The 21,393-nt window shown below is 43.1% G+C and overlaps 2 protein-coding genes across 2 annotated transcripts in view; both read right to left on the bottom strand.

Annotated features, from left to right (window-relative positions):
- The window catches only part of ankrd50 (ankyrin repeat domain 50), a 188,124-nt gene extending 168,989 nt beyond the window's left edge, over positions 1–19,135 (bottom strand). The window contains exon 1 of the mRNA XM_041186591.1: positions 17,454–19,135. Within this exon, the coding sequence (XP_041042525.1) occupies positions 17,454–17,914 (461 nt within the window). The 5' untranslated portion in view covers positions 17,915–19,135. The remainder of the gene's footprint in view (positions 1–17,453) is intronic.
- LOC121270347 (GPI-anchored hemophore cfmA-like) lies at positions 18,693–20,568 on the bottom strand. The gene is made up of 2 exons (XM_041175672.1): positions 20,548–20,568; positions 18,693–19,043 (listed from the first exon to the last, which is right to left on the bottom strand). The coding sequence occupies exons 1-2, from the start codon at positions 20,566–20,568 to the stop codon at positions 18,693–18,695; spliced, it is 372 nt and encodes a 123-aa protein (XP_041031606.1).
- Between the last annotated feature and the right edge of the window lie 825 nt (positions 20,569–21,393).

Below are 21,393 nucleotides of genomic sequence, written 5' to 3'. Positions count from 1 at the left end.
TTGAAAAATCCAAGGCAGTCAGGCAGAGTCAACATGGGTTTGTGAAAGGGAAATCATGTTTAACCAACGTATTGGAGTTCTTTGAAGGAGTCACATGTGCTGTGGATAAAGGGGAGTCAATGGAAGTACTGTACTTAGATCTCCAGAAGGCATGTGATAAAGTGCCACATCCAAGGTTATTGAGGAAAATAAAAGCTCATAGTGTCAGGGTAACATATTGGCCCGGATAGAAGATTGGCTAACTAACAGGAAACAGAATATAGGCATAAATGGGTCTTTTTCTGGGTTGGCAGGAGTTAACATGTGGTGTGCCACAGGGATGGGCGGTAGGTCAGAAGATTGGACAGATTATAAAAAACAGCAAAGACTAAAAGATTGATAAGGATGGAAAAATTAGAGTACCAGAGAAAACTAGCTAGAAATACAAAAACAGATCGTAAGGATTTCTATAGTTTTTAAAAAGAAAAGAGTTAACTGAGTGAGCACTTGTCTTATAGAAAGTGAGTCTGGGGAATTAATAATGGAAATTAAGGAGATGGCCAAAGTGAATAACCTCATCCCTACCCATATTATATTCCATCTGCCACCTCCTCGCCCACTCATGTAACCTGTCTGCAGCTGTAATCTGTTTGCAGCCTCTTTGTATCCTCCTCACAGCTTGCATTCCCATCCAGCTTTGTATCATTCGAAAACTTTGATACATTATTCTGTCTCTTTGTTTAAGTCATCAATATAGATCGGAATTGGCTGATGCCCCAGCACTGATCCTTGTGGCACTCCACTAGTTGCAGCCAGTGAACTTGAAAATACCCAATTTATCTCTACTCTTTGCTCCCTATCCATTAACCAATCCTCTATCCTCTATTTTATGCTAATATATCACCTCTAACTCTGAGTCTTTGCCTTGTGTATTAATCTTTTTGTGTGGCATCTTATTGAATGCCTTTTGGAAATCCAAATATACTACATGTATGGGTTCCTCAAACAACTCTAATGAGTTTGTCAAACAGGATTTCCCTTTCATAAAACCATGTTGACTTATTCTAATCATACAATGCTTTTCAAACTGCATTGTTAAGACTTCCTTAATAATTGATTCCAACACTTTCCCGATGACTGATGTCAAGTTAACTGGCATGTAGTTCCCTGTTTTCTCTCTCCCTCCTTTCTTGAATAGCAGATGTTACATTTGCTAACTTCCAATCTGCTAGGACCGTTCCAGAATCTAGGGAATTTTGGAAAATCATTGGCAACACGTCCACTAACTCTGCAGACATCTTTTTTAGAACCCTAGGATGTAGGCCATCAGGTCCTGGGGATTTGTCAGATTTTAGTCCCTTGAGTTTCTCCAGTAAACACAGTGACTGGATTTTGTGGTAAGAACAGTGAGACTATCAATGCTCACCGTGATTAAGAAGCGACTTTTAGCATCCATATATGTGGAGTTAAACAGGGCGATTAGGCAGTTTATTGCACTATAACAGTACCTTGCCAAAAAGCTTAGTATTCAAACATATGAAGGTTGCATTGCTTACTCAATAGATGCCAACATGCCAGAAAAAGTTACAGCTAGTCCATTCAAGTATCAGTGAATCTGCAACAGCATTGCATGTCTTAATTACTGCCAAACAACCCACCTTGCACTGAAAATTTAGATCTATAAAAGTGGAATTTCATTCAGATTAATTATTGAAGATTTTTAAAAATTAAAACATTAATATCCTGTTTTACTTTGTCACTTTCATCTTTTAATCCCATCTTTCTTTCTCTTTCTTTACTTTCTGCACACATTAGGCACTGAGTGAAATATTTAACCCCAGACTTCCTGGTTTAGATTCCGCATGTTTCAGTAAGGATCCTTCAATTTGAATGGTTAAGCAGACACACCATAGCTTGCCCTGTTCACACAGGCCCCAAATGTCCTGTAGAGGTTGTCATGCTGTTTTGACTTTCAAATTATTACAAGTCACAGTGCAAAAGTCCACAAATAATCTGTGGGTAATTCTAAGTAGAGTCCTGCTGTTCACAGGGGCTCTGTTCCTGCGAAATCTCGCAAAGGTGAAATCATGAATGGTGAACACGCACATGCGCAGAAACAGCGCACTCTGTGCATGTGCCTTCTACATGGGAAAAGTGAGAAGTTTAAACTTTCTAAATTGCGGATGAGTGAAGTTTTGGGGCTGCAAACTGTGATCTTGCCAGTAATGTTACACAGGAGAAATAGATGTCAAGTAAAAAAATGAGAGATAATCGAATGCATGGTTGAAAAAAAGGGTTTGAAGAGACTTTAAAGGTGGGGACAGAGTAGCAAAGTGGAAGGATTTCAGGCAGTACCAGAGAACAGGATGATACATTCAAACGCAAGAACATACTTATTACAAGCTAAGGAAAACCTATGCCGAGTGCTGAACATTACAGGACATGCCAAGGCATGGGTCCCATGCATTGTCTTGGGGAAGGGTTAAAGAATTAGTAACCCTAATTGTCCTTCACAGGTTAGACTGGAAACACAAATTCAAACCACATTTCTTTCTCCTTTAATGATATTCTAAACTGAACCATAGTAAAAGGTGATACTTTTTTAATGAACTGGAATAAAAAATACAACACTCTGCAGGCCTGTAAAAATTATACACTCATTTTTCATAATTAAATAAAAATGTACACTTAAACAAAGATTCATAGCATTTTGGAGTGTTTATCAAAGGAGAGTAAACACACCAAACAGCTAATTTTTGGCATAACTGAACTGGTAACACTAGTAGACAAGTCTGCACAAATCACTCAAGGATAGATAAAGTATTAAATACAAAAAATGAAAGCTGATTATAGTGTACAGTAATTTCATTCAACATCTGCCATACATAGAGAGCGTGACAAAGGATAAACACACCTCACAGCAATTCATAACATTCAGCAACGTAAAGTTGCTAGCAAGTCATCAAGACAGTATATGCAGTGAGTGCTATTTCTCTGCTAAATGCAGAAACAACTGAAACCATACTATTAAATGGGCAAAACCTTGATCCAAACGTATCTGGAAACAGTTTCTTTATCGAACATTCAGAGATAATAACTCAAACACAATACATTACTTGCAGGTGTCATGACCAAAGGCACACAGCTGCACTCCTTTCCCTGGCGTAAAGACAAGCACCCAGTTCAAATTAGCTAGAAACCAAAATATCATTTAAATTCAAACACAAATTAACTAGAACCCCAAGTTAGCATTTTAGTTTAAACATGTCAAGGCATGGGCCAGTTTCATGTTTCTAATGCTGGATAGGTGTTCTCTCAGATTGAGTGATAATTTATTAAGTTATGTTTTGTTCTAAATTCTTACTATTTTTGTGGTAGACAGGAGGTGAGAGGTCACATTGCACTTCCTTAAGCATCATTAAAAATACCACCAAAACACAAATTAAATACTGAAGGCGTGTTGCCTCCTTAAGTTTTCAGACCAGACCAGACACAGCGTTCTAAGAATGCAGCCGATATATGATGCCATTTTGACCACCCGAAGGAAGTCTCAACTGCAGCAAGTGCTAAAATGCCTTACTTATGGCACAGACTTAACAACCCAAATATCCTAACATCGGCTTATGACGACAGACTTTTTTAATATATATTAAAAATCACTGGGAAAAGGTAAACCAATCATTGATACAAAAATCATGCAACCATGCAGTGAAAAAGCATTACTAAGCGAATGAATATAGCTCAGTGAAATCAGTGAAGTGAAAATATTATGGAATCAATTAGAAAATGTAATATAATTTATCAAGTATATCATATCAAATATAATTGTAGTAGGCTATGATGACATGTTTGTACCCTGCATAATATACTTACTGACAAATTGCCTAAGAAGAAAAATGACCAAATTACAAAACTCAATCCTGAAACATTAACTTGAAGATCAAAACTTAGTATTATTTAAATGTTACATTTAGTAGGTTTAGATCCACTTTTATGTTAGAGTTTTGAATGAAGAGTTTGCAACTTGTTCATTTGTTTGGCTAGGCAATTTACCAGTAAGTATATTAAGCAGAGTAGGAAGAGGTAATTGCATCAGCTGCAGCAGATATTACATTCTTTAATTCCAATGTTCTCCTGAACAGCCTCTTAGCTCCCACCCTCCATAAACATGAGCTCATCGAAAACTTTGCTGTCCATATCATAACTCACACCAAGTTCAGCTCATCAATAACACAGCTGTCCACTGACCCATTGGTTCCTGGTTTGACAATACCTCAATTTTAAAATTATCAATCTTATTTTCAAGTCAATCCATGGCCTCACTGCTCCCAATCTCTGTAACCTAGTCCTCTGAAGACACTGCATTCCTCCAAATTCTGGTCTCCAGCACATTCACAATTTTAATTGCTGCATCGCTGGTGGCCATGCCAAGGCCTGGTGGCCTAGGCCCTAAAATCCAGAACTGTCTCCTTAAATTTCTTCACCTCTTTAAAACCTACCTCTTTGACCTAGCTTTACATTATCTATCCTAATGTCTTATGTAGCTCAGTATCAAATTATGGTTGCTGTGAAGTGCCTTGGGACATTTTACTATGTTAAAGACACTATATAAGCACAAGTTGTCATTATTTGTTGTACAAAGAGAAACTCCTTTTGCTGTAGTTGTCCTCATTTATAATGCAAGACAGATTTCACGGCAATGCCAAGCAAATGTGACCCCCACAAATGCCATTACTCTACCACAAGCTGACCAACAGGACAATCACAATGCTAACCTGTACAAGGAGACTGAACATCATGAAAAGAAAAAAATCTTCAGTGCCAATTCTGTACAAAGAGTTGAAAATTTTTTTTGCTACTTTTAGGATAAGAGCTCATGATGAGTCCTTAAACAGACTTTCTAAAGTTTTGTCAATATCTAATTGGCACAATTAATACATGAGTAAAGGCAGGCAGGATTTGCAAGTTAACCTTAGAAGACCAACAAAAATACATACTAGAACACTAAGGGCTTTCCATTTTGTTAACAGATTTCACACATCTATTGCATTCTGGTTATCTTATGTGATTAGTGCCTTTACATTCACCCAGGCATGCAAATAGTGTTTGTTTAATGCCTCACCTGAAAACATTAATTGCATGACCCCACATGAAACATGGTTGTAAAAGAGGTTATTGCTTTTTTAGTTTTTTTTGTATTTTCCAAACCAGTTTACATGTCAAAATTTTTCAGACAGCGGATTCAAACTGGAATAACCATTGTAAAACCGTTGATTGTTGCTGAAAGCTGCATTTCAGCACAGCAGAAAAAAATCATTAAGTGTCAGTAACAAAAGCTTTGTTCATAAATTGGGCATGCATTTGTTAAAGTTATATATTTCACCCTAAGCCACTTTGTTTGATTTTTGTAATAATTACTACAGGTTCCAGTCTTTCAGTCTAAATAATAAGCCAAATAAGGAAAACTAACAAACATTAACTAGAATAGCACAAAACTATTTCATGACATATAATCTCAACAGCCTGCTAAGGCAGTTATTTAATAGAAAAATGGAAGGATTGCTCCAAACTTGAGAGTGCACATTCCGTCTGATGTGGGAACTCCTGGAGGCTTCCCATGTCCTGAATAACAATTTGTGCACAAGTTTCATCAGTTCCAGCAGCTTGAGCTCTGGGTTTCGGGACTTTAGCAGCAGCTGGTGTCACTGCAGTGCATCCGTGAGGTTGAGAGTTATGTGGATAACACATTTATAGATGTGGTCACCCTGCAGCTTATCAGTATGCAAAGAGAGGGGGAATGAGTGACTACCAGACAGTTGAAAAGAAACAGGTAGGTAGTGCAGGAAACCCAGGTACATCCTCCTCTCCAACTAGTATTCAGTTCTGAATGCTGATGAGAGTGATAGTTCATCTGGGGAGTACAGCCAGAGCCAGGTGGTTCAGCTGCACAGGGAAGTACAAGGAAGAATGGAAGAGCCATAGTGATAGGTGATTTGATAGGGCAATAGATAGGCATTTCTGTGGCCGCAGATGTGAATACAGAATGGTGTGATGCCTTCCTGCTGGCAACTGCTATAAAGTCTCAAAAAAGGAATGAAACCGGACGGACCACCCGGCATCAACCTAGGCACTGGAAATGACGACAGCAAACTCAGCCCTGTCGTCCCTGCAAAGTCCTCCTCACTAACATCTGGGAACTAGTGCAAAAATTGGGAGAGCTGTCTCACAGACTAGTCAAGCAACAGTCTTACATATTCATCCTCAAAGAATCATACTTTACAGATAATGTCCCAGGCAGCATTATCACCATTCCTGGGTATGTCCTGTCCCACCGGCAGGACAGATCCAGCAGAGGTGGAGGCACAGTGGTATACAGTCAGAAGGGAGTTGGCCTGGGCGTCCTCAACATCGACTTCAGACCCCTTGAAGCCTCATGGCATCAGGTCGAAAATGGACAAAGAAACCTCCTGCTGATTATCACATACCGCCCTCCTTCAGCTGATGAATCAGTGCTCCTCCATGTTGAACACCACTTGAAGGAAGCACTGAGGGTGGCAAGGGCGCAGAAGGTACTCTGGGTGGAGGACTTCAATGTCCATCACCAAGAGTGGCTCAGTAGCACCACTACTGACCAAGCTGGCCAAGTCTTAAACGTCATACCTACTAGACTGGGTCTGTGGCAGGTGATGAGGGAACCAACTCAGTCTCACCAACCTGCCTGCCGTAGATGCATCTGTCCATGACAATAACAGTAGGAGTGACCACCGCACAGTCATCGTGGAGATGAAGTTCCACCTTAATATTGAAGATACCCTCCATTGTGCTGTGTTGCACTACCACCGTGCTAAATAGGATAGATTTTGAACAGATGGAGCAACTCAAGACTGGGCATCCATGAGGCGCTGTGCGCCATCAACAGCAGCAGAATTGTACTCGATCACAATCTGTACCTCGGGGCCTGGCATATCCCCAACTTTACCATTACCATTAAGCCAGGGGATCAACCCTGGTTCAATGAAGAGTGCAGGAGGGCATGCCAGGAGCAGCACCAGTCATACTTAAAAATGAAGTGTTAACCTGGTGAAGCAATAGCACAGGACTACTTGCGTGCCAAACAGCATAAACAGCAAGCGATAGATAGAGCTAAGTGATCCCACGGATCAGATCTAAGCTCTGCAGTGCTGCCACATCCAGTCGTGAATGGTGGGGTGGTGGACGATTAAACAACTCACTGGAGGAGAGGCTCCACAAATATCCCCATCCTCAATGATGGAAGAGCCCAGTACATCAGAGCAAAAGATAAGGCTGAAGCATTTGCTAAAATCTTCAGCCAGAAGTGCCAAATGGATGCTCCATCTCAGCCTCCTCTGAAGGTCTCCAGCATTACAGATGCCAATCTTCAGCCAATTCAATTCACTCGACAACAAGTAATGGCTGAAGGCAATGGATACTGCAAAGGCTATGGGCCCTGACAATATCCTGGCAATAGTACTGAAGACTTGTGCTCCAGAACTTGCCATGTCCCTAGCCAAGCTGTTCCAGTACAGCTACAACATTGGCATCTATCCAGTATGTGGAAAATTGCCCAGGTACGTCCTGCACACAAAAAGCAGGACAGATGCAACCCAGCCAATTACAGCCCCATCAGTCTACTCTCAGTCATCAGTAAAGTAATGTCATCAACAGTGCTGTCAAGTGGCACTTGCTTAGCAATAACCTGCTCACTGATACCCAGTTTGGGTTCCACCAGGGCTACTCAGCTCCTGACCTCATTATAACCTTGGTTCAAACATGGACCTGGAAATATATCACTGTTCCTTCACTGTCCAAGTCAAAATCCTGGAACTCACTTCCTAACAGCACATTGGATGTACCTACACCACATGAACTGCAGCAGTTCAAGAAGGCAGCTCACTACCATCTTCTCAAGGGCAACTAGGGAAGGGCAATAAATGCTGGCCCAGCCAGTGAACCCCACATCCCATGAATGAATAAAATAAAGATGTTAAGGTGTCACTGATCGCTACAAAGCACCCAGAGGGGATAAGGATAACCAACTAGCAGTTGTGGTCCACATTGGTAGAAGTGACATAGGTAGAAAGAGAAATGTGGTCCTGCCATCAGATTTTAGGGAACAAGATAGAGAATTAGCAAGCAAATATAACAATCTCTAGACTGCCCCCATTGCCATGTGCCAGTAAACATAGAAATAGGAGGTTAGGGCAGATAAATGCATAGCTGGAGAGGTGTTGCAGCAGGGAGGGCTTTAAATTCCTGGGGCGTTGGGACTGGCTCTGGGGGAGGTGAGACCTGTATAAGCCAGGTGGTTTGCACTTCAAGGGGTCCAGGACAAATATCCTTGTGGGGACATATGCTAGTGCTGTTGAGTAGGGTTTAAACTAGTTTGGCAGGGGAATGGGAACCTGAGGGAAAATTCAGAAATGGAGAAAAAAATCAGAAATAGAAATGGAAGGCGGAAGATTAGTGAATGAACCCGGATGGCAGAGGAAACAAAGGTTAGAAAATAAAAAGGAGTTTGGTAGTGCTCAGGGGTATATACTTCAATGCAAGGAGTATAGCAAATAAAGCAGATGAGTTGAGGGCCCAGATAGAAATGGACAGTATGGTATCATAGCTATTACAGAAACATGGCTTCAAGAGGGACAGAAAAGGTAACTCAATGTTCCTGGTTATAGGGTTTTCGGATGAGATGGGGGAATAAAAAAGGAGGGGATGGTGGTAATTTTTGTCAAAGAAACAATTACAGCTGTGAGGGGGAATGATATGTTAGAAGGATCATCAAATGAGGCCATACAATTTGAGCTAAAGAACAAAAAAGGGGTCGTCACACTAATGAAATGTACTATAGACCTTCAAACAATCAGAGGGAGATAGAAGAGCTAATGTCCAGGAAAATCTCTGAGAAGTGCAAAACAATAGGGCAGCAAAGTAAGGCATTTAAACTACGCCAATATTGACTAGGGTAGTTTTAGTGTGTTAAATGTTGGAGGCATGATCAAGAAGTTTGCAGATGACACAAAAATTGGCTGCACGGTTGATAGTGAGGGAGCAATCTAAGAACTGTAGGAAGATATTGACAAACTGGTCAGGTGGGCAGAAAATTGGCAAATGGAATTCAACCTGCAGAATTATGAGATCACGCCTTTGGGAAAAGCAAACAAGGCATAGGAATACACAATAAATGGGAGGATACTGAAAGGTGTAGAAGAAGTGAGGGACCTTGGAATGTATGTCCACAGATCCCTGAAGGTAGCAGGGCAGGTCGATAAGGTGGTTAAGAAGGTATATGGAATACTTTCATTTATTAGCTGAGGCACAGAATAAAAGAACAGGGAGGTTATATTGAAGCTACATAAAATACTAGTTATAACACACTATGAGCACTGCGTGCAGTTCTGTTCACCTCATTGCAGAAAGGATGTAATTGCACTGGAGAAGGCACAGAGGAGATTTATGAGAATGTTGCCAGGACTGGAAAATTGCAGCTGAGGAAAGTTGGATAGGCTGGGGTTCTTTTCCTTGGAACAGAGGAGGCTGAAGGGAGGTTTGATTGAGGTGTACAAGGTTGAGGGGCCAGGATAGAATGGATGGGAAGGACCTATTTCCCTTAGCAGAGAGGTCAGTAACCAGGGGACAAAGGTTTAAAGTGACTGATAAAAGGATTAGAGGAGAGATGAGGAAAGCATTTTTCACTCAGAGGGTGGTAGGGGTCTGGAACTCACTGCCTAAAAAGGTATTAGAGGCAGAGATCTTCAACTCATTTAAAAGATGTATGGATATGCAGCTGAAGTCCTGTAACCCCCAAGACTATAGAGCAAGTGCTGGAAAATGGGATTAGGCTGGGTGGCTCATTTGTCAATTATTCTACATTTTCTGAATTTTCTAAATAACTAAAGGGGAGGAATATGCAGGGGTGTGGTGAGAAGGCAGGGGAGTGGCTGTGCATGAATTGCTCCTTAGGAGAGCCAGCACAGATATGATGGGCCAAATGGCTGCCTACTGTGTGTAGCGATTCTGATTCTGTAATGATTCTATGACTAATATTCTGCATGTACAAATAATTCTTTTTAATTCTTTCATGGGATGAGGGTATCTCTGGAAAGGCCAGCATTGTTGCCCTTCCCTAATTACCCTTGAACTGTGTGGCTTGCTAGGTCATTGCAGAGGGCAGTTAAGAGTAAACCACAATGCTGTGGCTCTGGAGTCACATTAGGCCAGACCAGGTAAAGTTGGCAGATTTCCCTCCCAAAAGGACATCAGTGAACCAGGTTGTTTTTTACGACAATCGATGATAATTTCATGGTCACCAAATACTGAAACTAGCTTTCAATTCCAGATTTTATGAAATGAATTTAAATTCCAACAGCTACCGTCGTGGGATTTGAACCTGAGTCCTCAGTTCATTAGTCAAGGCCTCTAGATAAACAAGTATAAGCAGTTATAAAAACATAAAAACTGTGGATGCTGGAAATCCAAAACAAAAACAAAAACAGAATTACCTGGAAAAACTCAGCAGGTCTGGCAGCATCGGCGGAGAAGAAAAGAGTTGACGTTTCGAGTCCTCGTGACCCTTCGACAGAACTTGAGTTCGAGTCCACGAAAGAGTTGAAATATAAGCTGGTTTAAGGTGTGTGTGTGGGGGGCAGAGAGAGAGAGAGAGAGAGAGAGAGAGAGAGAGAGATATGGGGGGGGGGTGTGGTTGTAGGGACAAACAAGCAGTGATAGAAGCAGATCATCAAAAGATGTCAACAACAATGGTACAGAAGAACACATAGGTGTTAAAGTTAAAGTTGGTGATATTATCTAAACGAATGTGCTAATTAAGAATGGATGGTAGGGCGCTCAAGGTATAGCTCTAGTGGGGGTGTTTTTTTTAAAAAAATAATGGAAATAGGTGGGAAAAGGAAAATCTTTATAATTTATTGGAAAAAAAAAGAAGGGGGAAACAGAAAGGGGGTGGGGATGGGGGAGGGAACTCACGACCTAAAGTTGTTGAATTCAATATTCAGTCCGGAAGGCTGTAAAGTGCCTAGTCGGAAGATGAGATGTTGTTCCTCCAGTTTGCGTTGGGCTTCACTGGAACAATGCAGCAAGCCAAGGACAGACATGTGGGCAAGAGAGCAGGGTGGAGTGTTAAAATGGCAAGCGACAGGGAGGTTTGGGTCATTCTTGCGGACAGACCGCAGGTGTTCTGCAAAGCGGTCGCCCAGTTTACGTTTGGTCTCTCCAATGTAGAGGAGACCACATTGGGAGCAACGAATGCAGTAGACTAAGTTGGGGGAAATGAAAGTGAAATGCTGCTTCACTTGAAAGGAGTGTTTGGGTCCTTGGACGGTGAGGAGAGAGGAAGTGAAGGGGCAGGTGTTGCATCTTTTGTGTGGGCATGGGGTGGTGCCATAGGAGGGGGTTGAGGAGTAGGGGGTGATGGAGGAGTGGACCAGGGTGTCCCGGAGGGAGCGATTCCTACGGAATGCCGATGGGGGGGTGAAGGGAAGATGTGTTTGGTGGTGGCATCATGCTGGAGTTGGCGGAAATGGCGGAGGATGATCCTTTGAATGCGGAGGCTGGTGGGGTGATAAGTGAGGACAAGGGGGACCCTATCATGTTTCTGGGAGGGAGGAGAAGGCATGAGGGCGGACGCGCGGGAGATGGGCCGGACACGGTTGAGGGCCCTGTCAACGACCGTGGGTGGAAAACCTCAGTTAAGGAAGAAGGAGGACATGTCAGAGGAACTGTTTTTGAAGATAGCATCATTGGAACAGATGCGACGGAGGCGAAGAAACTGAGAGAATGAATTCACCTCAATGAACTTCGGGCTCGGCATGATGCTGAACTCTTCTTCCGCCGTCTTCGTCTCTGGGCTCACTTCTTTGGGCAGGAGTCCTCTCCCAGTTCAACGGATCCTTTTACCCATCTCCAATATTCTCCCTCCACCTGGACCCCTCCCTCTGGATTCTTACCTTCTCTTGATCTTTTCATTGAGAACTGTCGGCGCGACATTAGTCGTCTCAATTTCTCTGCTCCTCTCATCCATTCTAACCTCTCTCTCTCTGAACTTACTGCATTCCATTCTCTCAGGTCCAACCCTGACATTGTCATCAAACCTGCTGACAAGGGTGGTGCTGTTGTTGTCTGGCGCACTGACCTCTACCTCGCAGAGGCTGAGCGTCAACTCGCAGACACTTCCTCCTACCTCTCCCTGGACCATGACCCCACCACTGAACATCAAGCCATTGTTTCCAGGACTGTCACTGACCTCATCTCCTCTGGGGATCTCCCTCCCACAGCTTCCAACCTGATAGTCGCCCAACCTCGGACAGCCCACTTCTATCTCCGACCCAAAATCCACAAACAGAACTGCCCCGGTAGACCGATCGTCTCAGCTTGCTCCTGCCCAACAGAACTCATTTCTCGTTATCTTGACTCCCTTCTCTCTCCCCTTGTCCAGTCCCTTCCCACCTACATCCGTGATTCCTCTGACACCTTACGTCACATCAACAATTTCCAGTTCCCTGGCCCCAACCGCTTCCTCTTCACCATGGACGTCCAATCCCTCTACACCTCCATCCCCCACCAGGATGGTCTGAGGGCCCTTAGCTTCTTCCTCGAACAGAGGCCCGAACAATCTCCATCCACCACTACTCTCCTCCGTCTGGCTGAACTTGTTCTCACGCTGAACAATTTCTCCTTCAACTCCTCTCACTTCCTCCAAATAAAAGGTGTGGCTATGGGTACCCGCATGGGCTCCAGCTATGCCTGTCTCTTTATGGGGTATGTGGAACATTCCTTGTTCAAGTCCTACTCCGGCCCCCTTCCACAACTCTTTCTCTGGTACATCGATGATTACTTTGGTGCTGCTTCATGCTCTCGTCGGGACTTGGGAAAATTTATTAATTTTGCTTCCAATCTCCACCCCTCCATCATTTTCATGTGGTCCATCTCTGACACTTCCCTTCCCTTCCTTGACCTCTCTGTCTCAATCTCTGGTGATAGACTGTTCACCAATATCCATTACAAACCCACCGACTCCCACAGCTATCTCGACTACAGCTCCTCACACCCCGCTTCCTGTGAGGACTCCATCCCATTCTCTCAGTTCCTTCGCCTCCGTCGCATCTGTTCCGATGATGCTACATTCAAAAACAGTTCCTCTGACATGTCCTCCTTCTTCCTTAACCGAGGTTTTCCCTCAACCGTGTCCGGCCCATCTCCGGCTCATCCGCCCTCACGCCTTCTCCTCCCTCCCAGAAACATGATAGGGTCCCCCTTGTCCTCACTTATCACCCCACCAGCCTCCGCATTCAAAGGATCATCCTCTGCCATTTCCGCCAACTCCAGCATGATGCCACCACCAAACACATCTTCCCTTCACCCCCCCTATCGGCATTCCGTAGGGATCGCTCCCTCCGGGACACCCTGGTCCACTCCTCCATCACCCCCTACTCCTCAACCCCCTCCTATGGCACCACCCCATGCCCACGTAAAAGATGCAACACCTGCCCCTTCACTTCCTCTCTCCTCACCGTCCAAGGACCCAAACACTCCTTTCAAGTGAAGCAGCATTTCACTTGCATTTCCCCCAACTTAGTCTACTGCATTCGTTGCTCCCAATGTGGTCTCCTCTACATTGGAGAGAACAAACGTAAACTGGGCGACCGCTTTGCAGAACACCTGCGGTCTGTCCGCAAGAATGACCCAAACCTCCCTGTCGCTTGCCATTTTAACACTCCACCCTGCTCTCTTGCCCACATGTCTGTCCTTGGCTTGCTGCATTGTTCCAGTGAAGCCCAACGCAAACTGGAGGAACAACATCTCATCTTCCGACTAGGCACTTTACAGCCTTCCGGACTGAATATTGAATTCAACAACTTTAGGTCGTGAGTTCCCTCCCCCATCCCCACCCCCTTTCTGTTTCCCCCTTCTTTTTTTTCCAATAAATTATAAAGATTTTCCTTTTCCCACCTATTTCCATTATTTTTTAAAAAAAAACACCCCCACTAGAGCTATACCTTGAGCGCCCTACCATCCATTCTTAATTAGCACATTCGTTTAGATAATATCACCAACTTTAACTTTAACACCTATGTGTTCTTCTGTACCATTGTTGTTGACATCTTTTGATGATCTGCTTCTATCACTGCTTGTTTGTCCCTACAACCACACCACCCCCCCAACCTCTCTCTCTCTCTCCGCCCCCCCACACACACACCTTAAACCAGCTTATATTTCAACTCTTTCTTGGACTCGAACTCAAGTTCTGTCGAAGGGTCACGAGGACTCGAAACGTCAACTCTTTTCTTCTCCGCCGATGCTGCCAGACCTGCTGAGTTTTTCCAGGTAATTCTGTTTTTGTTTTTGTTAAGTATAAGCAGTTGATTGCTGTACAGGACAAGAATATTGCTGAAAAAGAGACATGTTGTTGAAGCTAACATATGAATTAGAAGCAGTAGGACATTTTGCCTCACAACCCTGCTCCTCCATTCAATAAGTTCATGGCTCATCTGATTGTGGCCTCAACTCCACTTTCTGCCTTTCCAAGATAACCTTTAACTCCCTATCTGTCTAGAATCTATTTACCTCTGCCTTAAAAATATTTAATGACACTGCCTCCACCGCTCGCTGGGGAAGCTTTTCATCTTGCACTCTTCAGGACAAACTCAGGACTGTTAAATTTCAAACGAAAACAACAAATCAGCACTCCTTTTCTCCTGTAGAATAAATTGTGATCATTTGAAATTTGGCATTCGTGCATTTGTCCTGATGAGTGCAAGACAAAAACCTTCAACAACATGTCTCTCTTTTCAGCAATGATTATATTGTTGCACTTATGACTTATTTATCTGACCCTGACCTTCCCTGACATTGGAGCAGAGGTTTGCACATCAGCAATATGGAAACTGCATTGCTGGTCCACCCTGCCTGCAGACAGACTCAAAATACCAGACCAGATGACAAATGCTGCTGGCAGGAGCTATTTAACTTTGCTGCCAATGGATTTTTTTAACGGCTTTCAATAACCTTGCATTGGCATTGTACTATAATGGTGGCCTCAGCTTTCTGGCATGCTACTAAAAATTTCCATTTCAAACAAAAAATGTTTCAACAAGTGTTTCCTTATTAACAAGGCATTTAACCAGAGCACCACTACATCATTCTTTTCAGCAAAGTGGTTGGGGAAACGTGCAGTTTACTAGCCCCACCAACTGTCAACATATATTTCCAAAGTAAATGGAACTATTCAAGATCCTAAATGCATTTATCTGTAAGTACTTTATAGGTTACAGGGTAATGTTATCCAAGGAAGCTTGTAAACTTTAATGAACCTTCTGTAAAACAAATTCTAACAATGACATTTCTTCTGCAGTTGGTGCATGAAATGGGAGTCAATAACAGCTTGTTTCAACTCAGGCTAAATCTTACACCTTCTGACAGTTACTTCTGACAGAATAAAGCTCAGCTTCTGTGCTAGTATCTATGCACCGCACCTTCTGGTATGGCAGATCAAACTCCAAATGCTACAATTTAGCAAAACATAGAATTTTAAAATATTTTAAAAACTGGTAAATTTGAAAAGTTTTTTTTTACATTTTTGATAGAGAAGCGATGTAAATAGAATGATTATGGCTTCTTCCAAGAAACAGTAACTTAGTCTTTTATAGGACTCAAAACTAACAATCTCCTGATTTCTGTACTTCTATTATACTTTGCCTGATCATGTTTCTGGTAGTGCGAAGATCATTCTTCTAAAGCTGCCAGAGCACATTCAACTGGTTAATCATGACCCAATGCTACCAACTGGATCATTACATCAGGGTTGCCATCAATTTTAGTTCTGTCCTCTCGCTCAATAAAATCAGATCTGTACGCTAACCTCTACAATAACTTGCGATACAAAGTGCATCTAAATTCATGAAAATAAATCATTATGGTTTTATAGTCATTTAAAATAAAGGAATAATGGCAATAACAGACAGGAAAAGAGAAACCTAGGGTGAGGGGGAAACTGTGCAAAATGCTACAATTTTGAGGAAATGGATTTGGCAGTCATCTCCCATGCAAAAAGAGTCTTGGACTTGTGCTTACCCCTCATCTCAATTCGGCAAAATATTCTAGTTACTTCACATATATGGCCCACAAAGTTCTTTACAAAATAATAATTGTCAAGTCTTCTGGGAGGGTTGGGGAGAAAAAATGGTAAATGTTCTCTTCATTGCTTTAAATAATCAACACCAGAACATTACCAGTACGTTTACTGAGGACGCCAATAGAACAGAATGTGTCAGTGAACTGATGCTGTTCTTTTTTGAAGGATCAACTGCTGATGAGCACTGCAACTTATGACTGACCTTTCTTCCACAAGAATGAAAGAACAGCAAAATGTTACGAGCAGAAAGATACCTTTTTCTTCCACTAGATTTGATAAGTAACACAGAAATAAAATCAGTCCCTTTGCTATGCGCCTCTTCATTGATGTCGACACTGATAGAAAAGGATCAACCAAAAGACCAAAGGCTAAACAAGGTGAATAAGTAAGAACTTCCAAAACAAAAACAGAATTACCTGGAAAAACTCAGCAGGTCTGCACTGGTTTTAGAACAATCACATTAAATGTCTATTCTACCTGAATTCACAGTCCAGTAGATCAGGTACACTTTACCTTTTGACTCCATGTGAAGCAGCCTCACCTTTGCAATTGCTCAAAATGTGGCAGATTTACATGTAAAGTCCACCAGATCAAATATTAAAATTAGCACCACCCACCCTCAAAAACTTTGTCTGACATCACTTTTTCTTTACACTAGCTGCAGGACACTTACAAGTGACACAAATCAAACTTTTAATATGTAATTTTTTAAGTGAATAGCAGAGCATTGACAATCAGTGGTATTAAAATGTAATTTGAATTTTGATATTGATAACCGGGCACTTGCTTGTTGACGGCTAAAATTGTCAGATAAGGGTATAAAAGGATATTGGCCAAAATTGGGTAAATGGAGTTGAGGGTCAGATCTGCCACAATCTAACTGAATGGTAGAATAGATGCAAGGGGTTGAATGGCCTCCTGCTGTTCCTATGTTCTTGTTAGAGAATGATGAGGAGCTGGCAGCACATCTTCCACTGCCAGTGTGTCATTGTAAGTACCTATCCGACACCAGAATTTCAACGGTATTAAATCTGTATCGGAAGTGAAGAAAGATCCAGAACCTCTTTAACTATTTAGTTTTTTGCTTTTAAATTGAACTCTTTAGAATCAGCACAATATTTAAGAATTACAGAGGTATATATGTCTTGCGAACCATTATGTCATAACTCGTGGGTATCTGTAACTGTATATGTAAATAATTATTACCCAGGATTAAAATAATCATCCACACATATACAGCACTAAAGGCCACAGATTTTAAAAACATACACCTTCAAAAGGATGCTGTTTATTGTTGACTATTCTGTACCTTTTAAAGGCTTCCCCGGGATTCCTCTCACATTCGCCAGCCTGAAGCACGCTGTGAACGGCTGGTTCTCGCAATTTTTCTTCGTATCCCTGGACCAAGCTGCTATTGCGAATCTGGGAGATGAGGTTTCGTATGAAGTTGCTAACACAGAGTGTGTCTGCGTCCTGGGCTTTACAGAAGTGAAAGGCAAGTGCCTGACGATGTAAACCCCGCTGCACCAGCTGCGGGCAAGTGGGCCAGATCAGTTCAGTGCACAGTGCTGTCTTACCGCTGCCGGGGCCTCCAACGATCAGGATACCTCCAATACCTCCCGTGTTTTTCCCAATGAGACCACCATTCCCACTGGGATTCGAAATCCCAAACGTTTTACCACTGTTCTTTTCTTGAAGGCAATGCTGGAGTTTATGGAAAACCCACTCCCTGCAGAAAAATCTTTTTCCTTGCAATAAACTCTGAGACATTTTTGCAAGCAGTGATTTTCTTTGTCTGCGACGTGATATTGCATATGCACGGGAGAAGAGTTGACAGATGTATTTTAAAAAGGTCAAATTAAAAGCAGTCTTGTCCAAGAATTAATGTTCTATTCTGCTGAAAAAGTCCACAATTTCTCGTTACTATTCCCTGCAGTAAAACACCTGCAGCGAAATCTGAGCCATTTTCTTCGGTTTTTGTTTCTCCTTTGTTGGTTAAACAGTGATAAATCTAACTAGTATTTTTACTGTTATATATTAGTCGCATAGTACCGAGTGATCGTTGGATGCAATATCCATCCATTGTTTTTTTGATATTTTCTCGTTGTCTGGTCGTTTGATGTTATTTTTCCATAGATCCAAAAACGACCTCATCCTTCTTGTTACCATATCTTCACCGTAGCTCCATCCAAATTATTTAATCTGCAAGCCTACTGCAGCTGTCCATGATCTTCTGGAGCCCTACACATCATAAATCCAGCGCAACAGAGGAAGAAACGAGGTTTCAATGGTGCAGGACTGGTATCCTTCCCACTCTCTCGCCAAGTGTTACATTCAGGGTTCACATGATTGGTAAAACCCAGCAACAAACTGCAGTATCCCAAACCAAATGCTTCCCTCCATCTCCTCCTACTACGAGTTCAGTGAGCAACCCGGCAGGCAGGCTGAAATCCTGAGTTTGGGGATGAGGTTTGTCTCGGTGCAGCCTGTCTATAAATACTTAAACCACTCGGGGGAGTGAATCCATCAACAGTTAAAATAAAAGCTGCTAGGCAGACTCTTGTCCTGAGTTAACCTCGCTCGGGCTGTCCCCGATCCCCGGGCTGTCCCCGATCCCCCGTCCCGGGCTGTCTCCGATCCCCAGCCCCGGGCTGTCCCCGACCCCGGGGGCTGTCCTCGATCCCCGGGCTGTCCCTGAGCCCCAGCCCCGGGCTGTCCCCGATCCTCGAGCCGGGCTGTCCCCGATCCCCAGGCTGTACCCGATCCCCTGGCCCGGGCTGTCACCGATCTCCGAGCCGGGCTGTCCCCGTTTCCCTGCCCCGCTCTCACACCCCGGGGCTGCGCATGGTTTCTTTCCTTCTCTAACCACCTCCCCGGTCTCTCCTCGCAGGAACGAAACCTAACAAAAGTCCCTGGGCAAACTGTACACTTTAAACCCAAGATCGGCGGAGTGGGGCTCCGTGTCTCCCTGACCGGGGATCGGTGTGTGTCTGTGTGTCTCCCTGACCGGGGATCGGTGTGTGCCTCTCTGACCGGGGATCGGTGTGTGTCTCCCTGACCGGGGATCGGTGTGTGCCTCTCTGACCGGGGATCGGTGTGTGTCTCTCTGACCGGGGATCGGTGTGTGTCTTCCTGACCGGGGATCGGTGTGTGTCCGTGTGTCTCCCTGACTGGGGATCGGTGTGTGTCTCCCTGACCGGGGGTCGGTGTATGTCTGTGACCGGAGACCCCCCCCCCTCCCCCTCTCTGCCGGCGACAGTTAGTGAACTTCAGTCAGTGGCTCGCGCTCACCCTGCCTGCAGCTCGCGCTCCTACCTTCCATCTGTCGAGCTCCCCTCATCTGCTTCGGCTCGCAGAGCAGCCGTTCCACTCAAACTGTAAATGCTGCGAGAGCAAGTGGCCCCGCCTCCAGACCCCGCCCACCCTTCTGCACTCTGGGACTTGCAGTCCTTTACCCGCCAACACCTTTCCCAGGTGGACGGACATCTCAGCACAACTGTCCTCCCAGTGCAACGACGCCCCTCATGGTCTGGGCGGCAAAGGACGCGCGATGTTTTATGGGAGTCGCAGTACCACCCAATCGGTGCCGACAGGACTGGGAACAATTCCTATGGGGATGGAACGAAAGCGACACTGAAACAAACTACAACTCCCGGGGTGCATCGCCCCACTTTCTGACACCTGCGCAAATCTATAGCGAAGATCAAGGCTTTTATTTAGGTATGTGGTAAAACAAATGTGAAGAAAACATGAAAAAGTAACTCGAAACATTAACTTTGGTCCTTTCTCCACATATGCTGGCAGATTTGCTGAGTTTTTTCAGCGCTTTGTTTTTATTTATGAAACAAGTGTTAGTTGGAATAACAGTTCAATATAACAATAAAAATTATGAAAAGATGCGACAGGATAAAGAGAAGCAGATTGTTTCCAATGGTTGAGGGAGTCAGGAATGAGGGGCCACAGGTATAAGATTAAATGTAAGAGATTTAGGAGAGCAGGATGAATCTTTTCACATAGATATTTGTGAGGCTGTGGTTTTCACTTCCAGCTTTAGTGGCTGAAGTAGAAACAATGTCAGAATTTAGGATTAGATTGGATAGGTGGATAAAGGAAATGTGATTGAAGGGATATGGAAACAATATATATGATTGGAATTATTTAAATAACTATTTGGGTCCTATGTGGGCTTTTTTCATGGGGACTTTCATGCGTTTGTGTGCAGGTTATTGGCTTTTCCATTCAGTTCTATAAAGTGAGCATCAGATCAAGTTGGGAATGTAAATAAAGATTACCTCAATTTTAATTTAAGAAAGTAATTAAAATTTAATTTGTGGCAAGTTTATTGTGGAATTTATCAATAACAACTTACATTTATGTGGTGCCATTAATGTAGGAAAACATACCATGTTTCCCCACAGAGTCATAATTAGACAAAGATTGGCACTTATTCAAAGAAGGAGATAGGAAAATTGGTGACTAAATGCCTTGTTAAAGAGGTAGGTTTTAAGAAGGCCCTTAAGGGAGGGGAGTGGTGAGGTGGACAGGTTTAGAATGAGAATTCCAGAGTTTGGAGCCTGGGTAACTGAAGAACTGGCCTCCAGAGTTGGGGTGAAGGAAATAGATGACGTGTAATAGATCAGAGTTGGAAAAACACTGAGTTCTTAGGGGATGGTTGGGCTGAAGGAGGTTGCAGAGATAGGAAGAGGTGGGGTCATAAAAGGATTTGAACATTAGAATCTGAATTTTAAATTAGAGATATTTTCGATTGTATCTAATATGGGTCAGTGAGCATATGGATGATGGATAAGTGGGTTCACATTCAGATATGGGCTAACAGTGTTTTAGATTAATTCAAGTTAATGGAGGGTCAGGAAAGCAATTCTCCTTGCTTTTTTGTTTCTGTCTTTGTCTCTTAGTCTCACCAATTATTGAATTAGATATTCTCAAAAAGTATTCAACTGTGAGAATAAATATATCAATTTTATCAATCAACATATTTTGTTATAGGGCTACTGCTGATGGGCCAGCTTATATAAGGCAGAGACTGGTTTAGAAAATTATATGAGAAATTTCAGCTTGTTAGAATATCAACCACATTCTAGATGTGTGACTAAATCTAAGGTAAATTGGCAAGCAAAAAAATTGCTGCTCAGCTAATGTGTTCAATCAGTTTTAGAACAAATGCTTCACTTCTCTGGCCTATTAATGTTTGTTAAAATAGATCCTAACCTACAATCGCAGGAGAAATA

The sequence above is a fragment of the Carcharodon carcharias genome, chromosome 1 (assembly GCF_017639515.1).
Source record: "Carcharodon carcharias isolate sCarCar2 chromosome 1, sCarCar2.pri, whole genome shotgun sequence".
Lineage (NCBI taxonomy): Eukaryota > Metazoa > Chordata > Chondrichthyes > Lamniformes > Lamnidae > Carcharodon > Carcharodon carcharias.
Note: the sequence above shows the minus strand (reverse complement) of the source record. Positions and strands in the feature narration are given on the sequence as shown.

What these genes read in the sequence shown, in the direction of transcription:
- LOC121270347 (XM_041175672.1), bottom strand. Translation starts at nt 20,568, where the DNA reads ATGACTCTGTGGGGAAACATG. An exon ending in TGACTCTGTGGGGAAACATG is followed by an intron (nt 19,044 to 20,547) that starts GTATGTTTTCCT and finishes GACTTTTGTTAG; the next exon opens with GTTTCGTTCCTGCGAGGAGA.